General features: G+C 42.3%; 1 protein-coding gene across 3 annotated transcripts in view; it reads left to right on the forward strand.

Annotated features, from left to right (window-relative positions):
• Nucleotides 1-14875, forward strand: part of TANC1 (tetratricopeptide repeat, ankyrin repeat and coiled-coil containing 1) — a 233035-nt gene that overhangs the window by 177425 nt on the left and 40735 nt on the right. For all 3 annotated transcript variants that reach the window (XM_088474775.1, XM_088474776.1, XM_088474777.1), the window contains exons 16-18: nt 2406-2642; nt 5674-5859; nt 10287-10365. In XM_088474775.1, the coding sequence (XP_088330901.1) occupies nt 2406-2642; nt 5674-5859; nt 10287-10365 (502 nt within the window). The remainder of the gene's footprint in view (nt 1-2405; nt 2643-5673; nt 5860-10286; nt 10366-14875) is intronic.

Here is a 14875-nt window from a genome sequence, read left to right on the forward strand (position 1 = left end):
CAACGGAAGAGTAGTGAGTCAAGGGATCAACTGTCGCACTGCACCTGCACTGACGGTTACTAATTTTCTTCAAGCACATTTTCATATGCCATGGTCTCCAATGTTGGTCTGCATAGATTTCTGCACTGTTTTTTGAAACCACAGTGATTTGGGAAGCTATACTGATTTCTGTCCTGTAAATGAGGGCTGTAGATGGACTTCAAGATCCATTCTTCAACCGGGCAATGCTGGGTATCCCAGCTAGTATGCAATAATTCTATCAATTGCAGACCTGTCCAATAGAAATACAGAGTGTAAACATGGAAATAATTAAAGTTGTGTGCTGCCAAATTATTTGTGATGGTTACGGCCACATCACAAGTCACTGGCTTGGATAAGCAATGAAACTGGTCTCTCAACAGCTAGAAATGCAGATATTTATTTTTTAGGTGAAATATACTCAAAATAGAGTATTTGGGTGCATCACCACCCACTTTGAGACCGACCATTATGGCCGCATTCTAGTCCACCTACAAACGATAATTCGGTCTGACAGGGCAGGTGGAGGTTGCATACCTTGAACCCAGTGCATATTTCGTAATCTGTCAGAAAATTGTGGCATTTCAGCGCTGGCTCCAAATAAAATTGGTGATTTTTTTGGTAGGATAACGCACGAAAATGCGTTTACACTTCAGAAATGTAGATGGCTGGCCAACCTATGGATCCCATAGGAAATATAGATATTTAAGGTTGCACTTTCTCCTCTGTACAGACAGTTGGCAGCAATGAAAGTAAATGCATTTTTAAGTATTTTTGCAAATCATATTTCACATTCTTTTATGAACCGTATCTGCCAAGCTGTGTAGCTGTGAAACTGAGAACTCTGTGGAAAACCCATCAGTCTCCTCGACGGGTTACTTTGACTGCTATAGTAATCCGCATGGCTCTACATATTCAATTTACCATTAGGCTTTGTATTTGAAAACGACCAAGACCTTTTGCTGTTCTGTAAAAGATGTATATACTTTTATGTTTAAAGGAAAACAAACCCTATTTTATGTAGGGTTTAAGCTTGCATTATATTTCATAACTGTTCAGTGATTCTGCAAAGAAGATTACTTATTTACATAGCAGCATTTACTAATGTGTGAGGAAGCAGCTTCATGCTTCTGTCACTGAACCGAGATGAATCATTTACAAGGAACCCGTTACTGACCACATTAACACAAGAAATGGACGAATGCTACAAACATCACAGAGCATTAACGTGTATTTGCCTATATACAACGGAGGCAGCCATTTTGTGTGCTGCACCAATTTTCCTATCTGTTTTCTGTGAATTTTCTATATCATAACATGTCTCAGCGATTTTACAAGTTGACGAGTTGTAGGCGATAGGCTACATTCTCATGAATATTCATTTGTTTAGGCCACAAAATGGCTGCTTCCTCTGTGTGTAGATGACTAGTACATTTTCAGTTAAATATTTAAAAACAAAACCTATTCCTTCCAAAATTTTGTTTTTCAATATAATTGGCAGGAAAGTGCTGGAAATGGCTCCTTGGGCCATTCCTGATTTTTATTTATTTTTTCTTTGAAATAAAATAGATGAACTCTGCTGTACAGCAGCGGCTTCTCCCCTCTTGGATTAGGGGGGTGCCGAAGAAGAGGGGAAAGACACTGAAGGGCCACAATGAATCTGGCAGGCACTGGCACATGCGCACGAGTGGCAGTGGCGCTATGCATGCTTATAACACCGGCTTCTAGGGACTGCATTCCCACTGGCAGCACGCTCTTTGCTAATCGCAGCCCTTACTGGCATTCCCAGGGGGAGAAAACACCTCCACTGGAATTGCCTGTCCTCTGTGTGACTGGCAGGTAGCACTAGTTCCAATGGAAAGTCACTGCCAGTCACAGAGTGTAACCGGTACAGTCAGGGACTGCAGCTAGCCCACTGAGGTGGCAGATTTTACTGGGGGAGCTGCAGCCCTACAGCCCTTAGGTAAAATCCGCTACTGCTTCTGTGTATGATTTATGAAATCCTCAAAACATGACCTATTGGGGGTGCTTGAGGACTGGAGTGGAGTACCCCTGCCCTAGTAAGAAGTACCATAATGATATTTTCTTTCCAAACTGTCAAAGTAAAGAGTAAACAATCAGTCTGTCAGAGGGTCTTTAGGTTACTTTGTAGTTGTACTTCTATACTATATTACATAAGCCTGACAGAAGAAATGTATAAACTACCATGTTTTCCTAAATCGTGTGTCAAGGAAAACGTTTTACATGTGGCCTGTGAGGTTTTCTATACAGTATGTATGGCGTTCGTGGTTTTGGGTGAATCAGTGCAGAAGTAATTTGCAGCAGCTGCACACATTATCCCTTTTATCCAGCATGAAAATGAATATACGCCTTGATTCTCTTTGCAGGTGAGCCGACTTCTGATTTTGGCAGGCGCAAATGTTAACTACAGGACGGAGGTTTTGAACAACGCCCCGATCCAGTGCGTGCAGGCTCACCTCGGCCACGAGGAAATGGTCAGCCTTTTGCTGGAGTTTGGTGCCTACGTGGATGGGGCATCTGAAAGCGGGATGACCCCTCTGTGCTACGCAGCTGCCTCCGGACACTTGAATATTGTGTCTCTTCTTTGCAAAAAAGGAGCAAAGGTACCTAATAACAATAATTCATATATATTACTGTAAAATACGAGCTGCGGCTTGTCTGTATTTTTCTTTTTTTAAATGAATTAACAACAAGAGAGTATGATGTACTAGTCCTGGCTGATATATGTGGAGTAAGAAACACTACACTTACAGGCAAAGTTATAGACCTAGACAGACAGTGAATCTAACCCAGGGCTTGACAAATTTTTCTAAAAACTATGAGCCAGGATGAAAGTGTAGGAGCCAGACCACCGTTCTCCCCCCAAAAAAATGACGTGAGTGAGTGAGGAGCACAGCTCTGTGTGTTATGCAACTGTTATACACACTATACTAGTCCACAAAATGGTCACAGTTGAATGGCTACAGTAACATGGAGGCCCCCTCACTGCTCTGCACAGCTCCCCTGCTTCACCCACCTCCCTCCAGTAATAACGGGCCGCATTTCATATAAAACAGTGGTGCCAGAAAGTACAACAAAACACCCTCCCCTCGTGGTCACACCACTATCCCTCTGAAGCCGCTCCACAATCCCTGGCCACGCATAGACCCTACTACCGGAGAGCTCTATGCAGCCGGAGATAGTAAACAGCCGGGACGTACAGGAGGATCAGCGTAGACTGGGACAGACAGCAGGGTCAGAGCAGGCCAGGATGGAGAGGAGACGTCAGTGCAGGCCGGGATGGACAGAGACACAAAAGTCACCGCAGGCGACACTCAGCACATGCACTCCTGTGCATAATATGAACACCGCAATACTATAGGCACGATTATTAGCTGGAGGTGATGAGGATCTGCTTCCTCCCTCACTGCAAAATCTGGTAGCCATGGTGACCTGGTCCCCGGGATTTGTCGAGCCCTGATCTAACCAGAGCTGATACGTAGACACTTTTATATATAATTGATTTTTTTTTAAACTCTTATGTTGATTTTAGAATTCCTCTGTATTTCATTTGTGAGGGAAATAATTTGGGATGACATGATGCTTAGTGATTTGTGTACTTATTCAAGGTCTTTTGGTATAAAACAAAAACATGACAAGTACGGTAGTGTACAGGTCTCTTGGTAAATGGAAGACCTGTTTGGCTGATTATAGTAAGTTTACATGCCAATAATATTTTGATTCCTGTATATCCTCATTTAAAATTACACATCTGTACTTCTATTTAGGGCATAAGTGGCAGCAATATTTTTTTCTGACACTTTCACTTATGTCTAATATAACATAATGTGTTTAACATGCTGTATCAAATGACCCTACTAAGAATTACAGTAAAGTGCTGTGACTGTGTAATACAGGTGTCACTGTTGTACAAATTGTGCAGAAATTAAACCCAGAAAAATCCGGTCGTCATAGTATTCACACTAATTTCTTTATAGTGTCCAGCAAATTTACAATAGCAGACGTGCTGTCATTACTATGCATAAGGCTCACTTCTTATGACTGTAGAACTAGCGCTCTATATGGCACATGAGATATTGTTTTTCATTGTGTTACTGGATCCCTAATATCCCACAGATGTTGGGACTTCCTCCTGTAATAACACTCAGTGAGGAAATACGTCCTGGGCTGCAATATTATTCCGGCAGCTGGTGATGCTGGTTATCGCCTGCTGTACTTAATGGACTGTACAAGGCCTCCTGCAACTTTTACTAAATATATTGTTATAACTTTGTGTTGGTCAGCCACATATTTAAAGCAGTATTGTTTTATGTTCCATCTCTGAGTACTGCCTGTTTATATAAACCACAGAGATCTTAAAAGAAATGCATTATATTTAATAGATCATCAGACTGTTAGCCTGTCTATCTTTGTTATAGTCCATGATTAAAATTTGATGATACAGATTACTCACAAAAACAAATCTACTTAAAGTAGTTCATTAAGCTTCCCTACAGTACAGTGTACTAAGTTCCTGAATGAGTGTTATACCTGCTGAACACTGGGCAATGTTGAAATGAAGTCAAAGTGAACTCTTATAGGCCAGACCTTTCACATACAGATTCTCAGCATTAAAAATCATGTAAACACTTCAAAATAATACCTATGCGTGGGAAGCTATAGATTTCTGTGGGGTCTATATGTTCGCCATGTGTTTTTGTTGGTTTCCTCCCGCAACTCAGAGACAAAAGTGGGTTAACTGGCTGTTGTCAAAATTAACCCTGAGTGTTCGTGTAGTAGGGAATGTAGAATGTAAGCTCCACTAGGGCAGGGGGCAGACAGGAGTGAATAACAATTATCTGTAAAGGGCTGTATAATATGCAGACAGTATATAAATGTTAATAAATGTATCGCACAAATACTGGACAATTGGAATTTTACATTGCAGGTTAGGAATAAGATGGGGTCTTGCCTGCACATTTAAATCCCATAGAAGAGAGTTTCCCAACTCCAGTCCTCCAGGACCCTTAAAAGTGCAGGTTTTACAGATCTTCTAAATATCACAAGTAAAGTAATGCACATCGCTTATGGATCTTTTAAAATATCACTCAGAAAATAATTACACCTGTGCACCAATTAGGAGATATGGAAAACATGCAGTGTTAGAAGTCCCTGAGGATCAGCGCTAGGAAACACTGCCATAGAATCCCCCCCCAAGCTCCTTCCTGGGGTATGACTCATGGTTTTACCGACATGTAAAGTTGCACTTCATAGCTGGTCTTACTCCCAAATCTAAACTAGGCTCAGTGTTCCCCTAGTAAACTGATTACTATGGACATGGTTATCCAGTTTTATGATACAGTCTTTGGCATCATGCTCTGTCTTTATCCTGACATCTTTGTTCCCCTGTGAAATAAAGAACTCTTTAGTAAATTAATAATTTGTACTGTCCATAATAAGCCTGCCTCCATTGTGTATAGTTATCAGGTTACCTATTCATATATCTTTTTTTAAATTGTTTTAAAAGCAAATAAACAATAATGCATCCTGGTACTTTTATTTCTTTACTACATGTATTAGTGAATAGCAATGTAACATTTCTGCGCTTTATGTAAAATACTACATGAAAGATATCTTGGTTGTTGTCTAATGCAGGTGGATCACATAGACAAGAAAGGGCAGAGTGCCTTGGTGCACAGTGCCCTGAGAGGTCACACTGATATCCTCAAGTATTTACTGAGCTGCGACTGGACGCCCTGTAACCAGCAGCCTAACTATGTGAGAAGAACCCACGCCCTCCAGCAGTCCCTGACCGCTGCTGCCAGTATGGGACACACAGAGGTACTGCTCTCATCAGCAATGTGTATTCCTACTATCTGTCTCTGGTCCCGAATGCCTGGTACTCCATTCTCCAGATGAGTTTTCCTATAATGTAGAAAGGAAGGGCATATGTTTACCGTGATAACAGTTACATTAAAAGGCCATTGTAATTTGAGTTACAACATAATATAATGGCATATATTTGTTTTGCATGCTACAGTCCATACTAACCAGTTCAGTTTCAGGGAAGTTCTTGGGTAGTGTACTGAGCTACAGGAACAAGTATTGTGTAATCATCTGCCCTCTACTCCCCTTCACATCCCACTTGTCCTTACACCCTACCACTTATTTTCATAAGACTTTGTCAAACTTCATGGTCTGTGGCTCATTACTGGAACATCTAGAGGTCTTGGAGAGAGAGAGAAAGTGGACGGAGATAAAGTACCAACCAATCAGCTCCTATCTGTAATTTTTCAAATGCAGCCTGTAAAGTGACAGTTAGGAGTTTATTGGTTGATACTTTCTCTCCGTCCACTTTATCTCTCTCTTAGACTTAGTGCATAGACCCCTTAGTTTGTGCTCCTGGAGCCTCAATTCGTCATATGACAAACTCACAAGTGCCACCAGGTCAACAATTAATGCTGATTCCTTCTCGAGCGGTTTCATGGCATCAGGACATCACAAAATGGCACTACTAGACCTTTTTTTTTTTAATTCTATTGGAATAAATCTGAGGTTCCCAAACTCTGTCCTCACGGCACCCTAAGGGTCCAGCTTTTAAGGAGATCCATGGTTGAGCAAAGATGGTTTAATCAAAAACTGAGGTACTAATTAAGTGCCCAAGCATTGTCATCCTTAACACCTGGACCATTAGGGTGCCTTGAGGACCGTGTTTGGGAAGCTCTGGAATAAACATTGTATATCCCTTTGTACTCTGGGTAAACAAAATATAACTTGCCTAGTTAAAAGTGCAACAAATTATCATTTGTTGCAGCTTTAAATTGTACCCAAATCGGAAATAATGGGTCCTGCCGTGTATTGCTACATTCCTATTGTTTCATTTTGTACATGCACTGTGTGAGTGTGGCTAAATGAGTCAAATAATGCCATTATTATCAGGGCACGCAAAGTACCCTATGCCACAGTGACGACGTGATAGTGAAAAGACTGCATTCTCATGAATGTCTGCTCAGACTTAAATATGACCGCCTTCACCGTGTTGTAGGTAACGAGTCCATTAGATGCCGTGTCCCTTGTAAATCCCAATTAACCACACATGGAGGTGTTAAATGGGGCTATAGCACAAGAACAATTGGTTAATGACTCTTATTTTCCCCTACTTACTACAGGGTCATATTTCACAATGGAGCTGGAGCAGAGACTGACATTTTATGAACGCTGACAGTTCAGTTCTCACAAATCGCTGATGTATCATTTGATATGTTGTGTGGTGCAGTTAAAGAGAATACAATAGCCCCAGAGCTCCCATGTAATCACCGCCTTACCAGCTAAACAAGCTTAGCAGTATTATTAGGGCACGGCCATAAAATAGGAGGGCCTGGTGTTACCGGTGCAGCACATGTTCTGCACATTCTCCAGGCTTATGTGGAAGTACAGAGCCTGCTCTCCCATCTATGTCAGGGACTGGAGCCACATACCATGTTATGCATTCTTACCTTTTGTCTCTTATATGTTCTAATAACACTTTACAAAGTGTGTGCTAACCTTTGGGATAATTCTAACATATTAAAGTGTAGTTATACTAATGAAAGCAGGTGTCTGATCACTGCACAGTTGTGTCATTGGGAACATATTAATTAATCTATTACCATTTGGCAGATGTACCGAGGGAATATGCAAATGTGTCGCCTAGATCCAATTTAAGGGGGTTAGAGGTCAGGATAGAGTTAATGTTCAGTAAATTGTATTATTGTTTTTGAAATGTGTATAGCTTTTGTTGTCAGCTATATGTGCAATCTGTGTACTGTGTTATGTGGTTCTGTTGAATGATACTGTGCCTGTCATTATATCAACATAATTATTATACAGTGGGAGCTACTCTGTATTATAGGCTTCAGCGGGACACGCCTGGTTTTTGTTTTGAAGATCTTGGCGGATTGTATAAGATTTAGCACAGATTAAAGAGACCCTTTTCACATTGAGTTATAATAACCAAGGATGGGATAGGTGGTATTAATAGTGTGTAGCTTAAGAAAGAATCCTTAAAGCTTAGGAGGAACAGAATGTAACATATTCAATAGCTTTCAAATATAAATAAAATTCTTGTACCTTAAAATACTTCATCGTGAGTTGGGGACTGATTAATTCCTAATGTACATAAACATGTGCTATACTTATTAAGTGTCTAATTAAATGTCATCCCAGATTGCACTGTTTGTTTATGTTGTAGCTTCCTATGTTGTGGAACATTACTTTTAAATATACATCTTCCCCTTGTGTTATGAGAAAGTAAAGAAAAACAAATAGTGATCATGGATAAACTTCTAATGCTGATATGCAGAGTACACCTCTGGCACATTAATGCCAGGGGAATGTCTGGGAGCTGTATGTCGGTAATGGCAGGGGTCACATGAAATGAAAGCCCCCACTTCCTTGTAATCAGGCTTAAGGTTTGGGGTATGACAGAACAATGTCTGTATAGACCCTGAGTTTCCTGCATGTGGCGTACAGCTGTTCCAGGGCAGTGTAAGAACATACGGTGGTGACCTGTTACTGCGCTTTACATTTTCATGCCTCATTCTTCACAATTAACGTAACAGCCAAAGCTGATGTTAGACACCATAATATAGCACATGGATGTGCAGCTGTTAAATGAGCAGATAAAATGACGTTCTGGGAGCTGCAGTTCAACGTTGGCTCTGGTCTAGAGCCACACATTGCTAATTCTTTATATAGGGTAATACATACATATGGAGAATGAATACCTGAATAAAGAATTCTAGATCTGCTTCTCATGTTCCTGAACCCTGCAAGTTGGTCACTTATAGTGGGTCATTATGATCCTCTTAAATAAGAGTGTGTTAGCACATGGTATAATATGTTGAGTTGTACTGATTCAGCACTGAGATTTGTCCATGTGTGTGTAAGACCTTTGTATCATAAGTTATGTGGCTTGATTTAAATTATACACCTACTGAATTCCACTATCAATTGATAAATGAACCATTGGTTGTGAAACTACCTGCAAATCTTCCCAAAAGGAAAAGCTTTAGGAATATCGCATATACATTTGGATAACTTTACATGGGCTACGATAGTTGTGTCAGCTAATCTCAGGGCCTCTTCTGCCCCAGCCTTTTTCCCGGGTTGGGTACATGATGCTGGCGGTCAGATTCCGGACACCGGCATCCCGACAGGTTTAGAATACAGACACCTGCAGGTAAGTATCCTACCCCTAAACATTACCTTCCCTCCCCATAGCCTAAACCCAACCCCCCCCCCACCCCCATAGCCTAACCCTAACCCTCCTATTTTGCAGCCTAACCCTCCCCTAGTGCCTAACCTCTATTCCTCCCCCTAACCCCAATACTTATCTGGATGCTAGCGTTGGCATTCTAACTGGTGTCAGGATTCCAGAGCCAGCATTGACCGCCGGGATATGAACTACAGCCCCCCAGCCCTGCTCCCCCCCCTCCTTTTGTTTTGTATACAAGCTAATGCTCTGGTTTAATAAGTATAATAATGTGACACAGGTCATGTTACCACTCTTAATTTTGCATGAAACTCAAGTTTTAGTACTGCTTGGGTAACAGACTTATCTCTCTATTAATTTATACAGTCGAACTTACAGATGAATCTTCATAACCTACAACAATGTTTTCTGAGTTTGCAAATACTCATTCTCTACTCTGTAATAGTTTGGGGTTTAGTGGGGTTTGCTATGAACTAATTGAGCATATGGCAAGGTCCAAAAAGAGGATGTTAATATATGTACAAACTCCTGTAAATTATGTCAGTTTGTATAAGGAATCTGATGTCATTACTTACAATTAGTGAGTTCTGATGTCATTAGAAGAACTTATGTACTAAAATGAATAATCCTTTTACTGTATTGCTATAACTGATGGATATGGGAGATCACTTCAGAGACCCCCAGAACTTATCAGTGTCTTTTAATATCTATATACCTTTACATTAGGGTGCGCAGTAGCCATATATTTGGCCTTTAATGAGGGTGAGACAATGGTTGTCCAATGGTCAAAAGTAATTTAATATTTTTTTGGTATGGCATCACTGTTACATTTCTGAATACATCAGAATGACTGAATATAATTTGTATGTACTTTTGTATTTGTTTTAAAATTGCTCAATGATGGAATGCAGAGCAGTAAAACACACCTAGACATGAAGGTGTCCTCAGATAAACAGCTGATAATAGACATAAACATTCTCCCCTTTGACATAATCTTGTTTCTTTTGTTCTCTAGGTGGTAAAATGTCTTTTAAACCATGAACGAGATTACTCTATAGACATCAATGAGAATGACACACTGTGGGGAGAGACAGGTAAAGTAATCCATTATTGATGATAGTTGTGCATATGTGTAAAGGCCCCTACACACGGAACGACGTATTGGAACAATAAAACAGCAATATTGTTCTGTGTGTATGCACGGTATCGTGCATTGCGCGCTCCCGTGGTGTCATCGGCCGCTTCGCCTGATCTTCCTGCATGTAGAACAGATCGGGCAAAGCGACTGAACATCCCATGCAGTGCTATGCGGGGGAGGGCCAGCGTATCAGGCGGTCGGGCACCGGATCGTCCCGTGTGTAGGGACTGCCTGATATGTCGGCCTTTGGATCGTCTGTCGCATCGGTGGGTACACATCGTACCGTGTGTACCCACCTTTACACTCGATGCACTGATTTAGACAGGATATGCCCAATTTGAGGGACCGTTGGGAGATTTGTCCCCCTAAGTCAGGGCTGGGCAATAAGTGGCCCTCCAGCTGCTGATGAACTACACATCTCACCATACCCTGCAACAATTTTAGCATGGTTAAGTAGCAACAGCTGGGAGGCCATCTTAACGCTTTGAAAGGTTGCTTATTTACAATCCATATGTGGCTATTTTCAGCGATGAAATAGATGAAATTATATCTTTCACACCTGAATGTCTAAAGTGCCTTTGATCATTTGAGCCACCTATTAAACTGCATAGGCTATTTTTTATTTTTTATTATTTCATTTTGTTGCCTTTGATTTTACAACACAACTCTTCTGAGATCTGCCTTTGATACAACAAGCTCGGAGTATTTGTATAAAGCATCAAGAGGTCTGGCACTCTAAACAACTTGGCATATACAACTCCAAGCGGTGCAGTCACATTGAAATTCAATAGACATATCATAGGTGTGTGGCACTTGCTCATAAAAAGAGACAACTCCACTCATGGTTTATGCATCAACGTTTCAGTGCTTTAATGCACCATCTTCAGGATGTAAAAGAACAATAATACAACTCATACTTCATAATATAAGATATATATATATATATATATATATATAATGGGACACTCACTAGTTTAGCTCATGAGATATTAGAATTTATTTATCACGTACTGAGTGAACAGGTAAAACAGTCTCGACGTTTCGGTCCCTTCTTCAAGAGGCACATCATGCATGTCAGAAATCAATCAATCCCTGCGGTCCCGTGTATACTGAACATTACCCACCAGGTTACTAACTACCCCAGGCAATCAGCAAAAAGGCGCCAAAACAACCGACAGCCACCAGTTATTGGTATAATCAAACACATAGCACTTACCCCATAGCGTCCACACATGTAGAGCGGCATAATCACACTAGCACTTCCGGTGTGTGAGCCGCATGTAGAGACTTGAAGATGGTCCTGATGGGACCGAAACATCGAGACTGTTTTACCTGTTCACTCAGTATGTGAGAAATTCTGATATCTTATGTGCTAAACTGGTGAGTTCCCCTTATTTTTTCTATATGTTTGGACTTTCCATGTGGACATCATGGGTGACACCCCAGGATATTTGGAGAATTTAATTATGTGAGTGCGGCCTTTGGATTTGTGGGAAATATATATATATATATAATATATATATAATATTCCTGGGTGCTCACTCAATAAAGAACATAAAAAGGCAGGGTGAATGGCCACAATTGTGGCAAAGCACAGAGCGTCACTCCAGGGTTTTAACAAGAAGATACTTTACTTCAGCTAAAGTACCTTCTTGTTAACAATTAGAAATATATTTGTGTTTGTATGTATGTATATATATGTATGTATGTATGTATATATATATATATATATATATATATATATATATATATATATTAGGGGTGTGCACCGGCCACTTTTCGTGTTTTGTGTTTTGGTTTTGGATCTGGATCTTTCTTCGTGTTTTGGATCTGGATCGGTTTTGCCAAAACCACCCTTCCGTGTTTTGGGTTCTGGGTTTTGTGTTTTGGATCTGTATTTTTTTGAAAAAAAGCATAAAAACAGCTAAAATCACAGAATTTGTAGGTTTTTCTGCTCCTATGCTATTATTAACCTCAATAACCTTAATTTCCACTCATTTCCAGTCTATTCTGAACACCTCACACCTCACAATAGTGTTTTTATGTCCAAAAGGTTGCACCGAGGTAGCTGGATGACTATGCTAAGCGACACGAGTGGGCGGCACAAACACGTGACCCATCTAGGAGTGACACTGCAGTGGCAGACAGGATGGCAGTTAGAAAAACTAGGCCCCAAACTGTACATAATGCAAAGAAAAAAAGAGGTGCAAGATGGAATTGTCCTTGGGCCCTCCCACCCACCCTTATGTTGTATAAACAGGACATGCACACTTTAACAAATCAATCATTTCAGCGCCAGGGTCTGCCACACAACTGTGGCTGAAATGATTGGTTCGTTTGGGCCCCCACAAAACAAGCTGGCAATTAATGTGTCCCTGCACAAACTGGCTCTACGGAGGCAAGATGTCATCCTCATCCTCCTCATCCACCGATTCCTCACCCTCTTCAGTGTGTACATCCTCATCCTCACAAAGTATTAACTCGTCCCCACTTGAATCCACCACCACAGGTCCCTCTGTACGTTCTGGAGGCTGGTCTCCCTGGAAGAGCTGATAATTCATTTTGATGAACATCATCTTCTCCACATTCTGTGGAAGCAACCTCCTACGCCTTTCGCTGACAAGGTTCCCGGCTGCACTAAACACTCTTTCGGAGTACACACTGGAGGGGGGGCAACTCAGGTAAAATAGAGCCAGTTTGTACAGGGGCCTCCAAATTGCCTCTTTTTCCTGCCAGTACAGGTATGGACTGTCTGACATGCCTACTTGGATGCTGTCACCGATGTAATCCTCCACCATTCTGTCAATGGTGACAGTATCATATGCAGTGACAGTAGACATGTCAGAAATTGTTGCCAGGTCCTTCAGTCCGGAGCAGATGTCCAAACTTGGTCCTGCCTGCCCTGCATCACCGCCAGCGGGTTGCTTAGGATACCTAAGTTTTTTCCTGGCAGCCCCAGTTGCGGGAGAAAATGAAGAAGGAGCCGTTGACGTGTCACGTTCCGCTTCAGCTGACAGTGTGTTCACCAGCAGGTCTTTGCACCTCTGCAGGCTTGTGTCGGCCGGAAAGAGAGACACCACATAGGCTTTAAACCTAGGATCGAGCACGGTGGCCAAAATGTAGTGGTCTGATTTCAACAGATTGACCACCCTGGAATCCTGGCAAAGCGAATGAAGGGCTTCATCCACAAGTCCCACATGCCGAGCGGAATCGCTCCGTCTTAGCTCCTCCTTCACTTTCTCCAGCTGCTTCTGCAAAAGCCTGATGAGGGGAATGACCTGACTCAAGCTGGCAGTGTCTGAACTGACTTCACGTGTGGCAAGTTCGAAGGGCTGAAGAACCTTGCACAACACGGAAATCATTCTCCACTGCGCTTGAGTCAGGTGCATACCCCCTCCTTTGCCTATGTCATAGGTGGATGTATAGGCTTGTATGGCCTTTTGCTGCTCCTCCATCCTCTGAAGCATATAGAGGGTTGAGTTCCACCGCGTCACAACCTCTTGCTTCAGGTGATGGCGGGGCAGGTTCAAGAGTGTTTGCTGGCGCTCCAGTCTTCGGCACGCAGTCGCTGAATGGCGAAAGTGGCCAGAAATTTTTCGGGCCACCCAAAGCGTCTCCTGCACGCCCCTGTCGCTTTTCAGAAAATTCTGCACCACCAAGTTTATTGTGTGAGCAAAACATGGGACGTGCTGGAATTTGCCCAGATGTAATGCCCGCACAATATTGGTGGCGTTGTCAGATATCACAAATCCCCAGGAGAGTCTAAGTGGGGTAAGCCACTGGGCGATGATTTCCCTCAGTTTCTCTAAGAGGTTGTCGGCGGTGTGCCTCTTACTGAAACCGGTGATACACAGCGTAGCCTGCCTTGTAACGAGCTGGCGTTTCTGAGATGCTGCTACTGGTGACGCTGCTGCTGTTGCTGCGTAAGGTGATACATCTACCCAGTGGGCTGTCACAGTCATATAGTCCTTAGTCTGCCCTGTTCCACTTGTCCACATGTCCGTGGTTAAGTGGACATTGTGTACAACGGCATTTTTCAGGACACTGAGGACACTTTTTCTGACGTTTCTGTACAGTCTCGGTATCGCCTGCCTAGTGAAGTGGAATCTAGACGGGATTTGGAACCGGGGACACACTACCTCCATCAATTGTCTAAATCCCACTGCACTAATGGCGGATACCGGACGCACGTCTAACACCAACATAGCAGTCAAGGCCTCAGTTATACGTTTTGCTTCAGGATGACTGCTGTCGTACTTCATCCTCCTCGCTAAGGACTGTTGGAGGGTCAATTGTTTAGTAAAAGTAGTGGTGTTCCTACTTCCTCTCTGGGATGATGAACGACTCCCAGCAGCAGCAGCAACAGCAGCAGCGGCAGCAGTAGGCGTAGCAATGCAGGATCCTCCGGAGGAATCCCGGATAGGAGAGTCAGTCATGCCAGTGATATGGCCTGCAGGACTACTTCC

This window comes from Taudactylus pleione, unplaced genomic scaffold, assembly GCF_031769625.1.
Source record: "Taudactylus pleione unplaced genomic scaffold, aTauple2 ptg000156l, whole genome shotgun sequence".
In the NCBI taxonomy this organism is placed as follows: domain Eukaryota; kingdom Metazoa; phylum Chordata; class Amphibia; order Anura; family Myobatrachidae; genus Taudactylus; species Taudactylus pleione.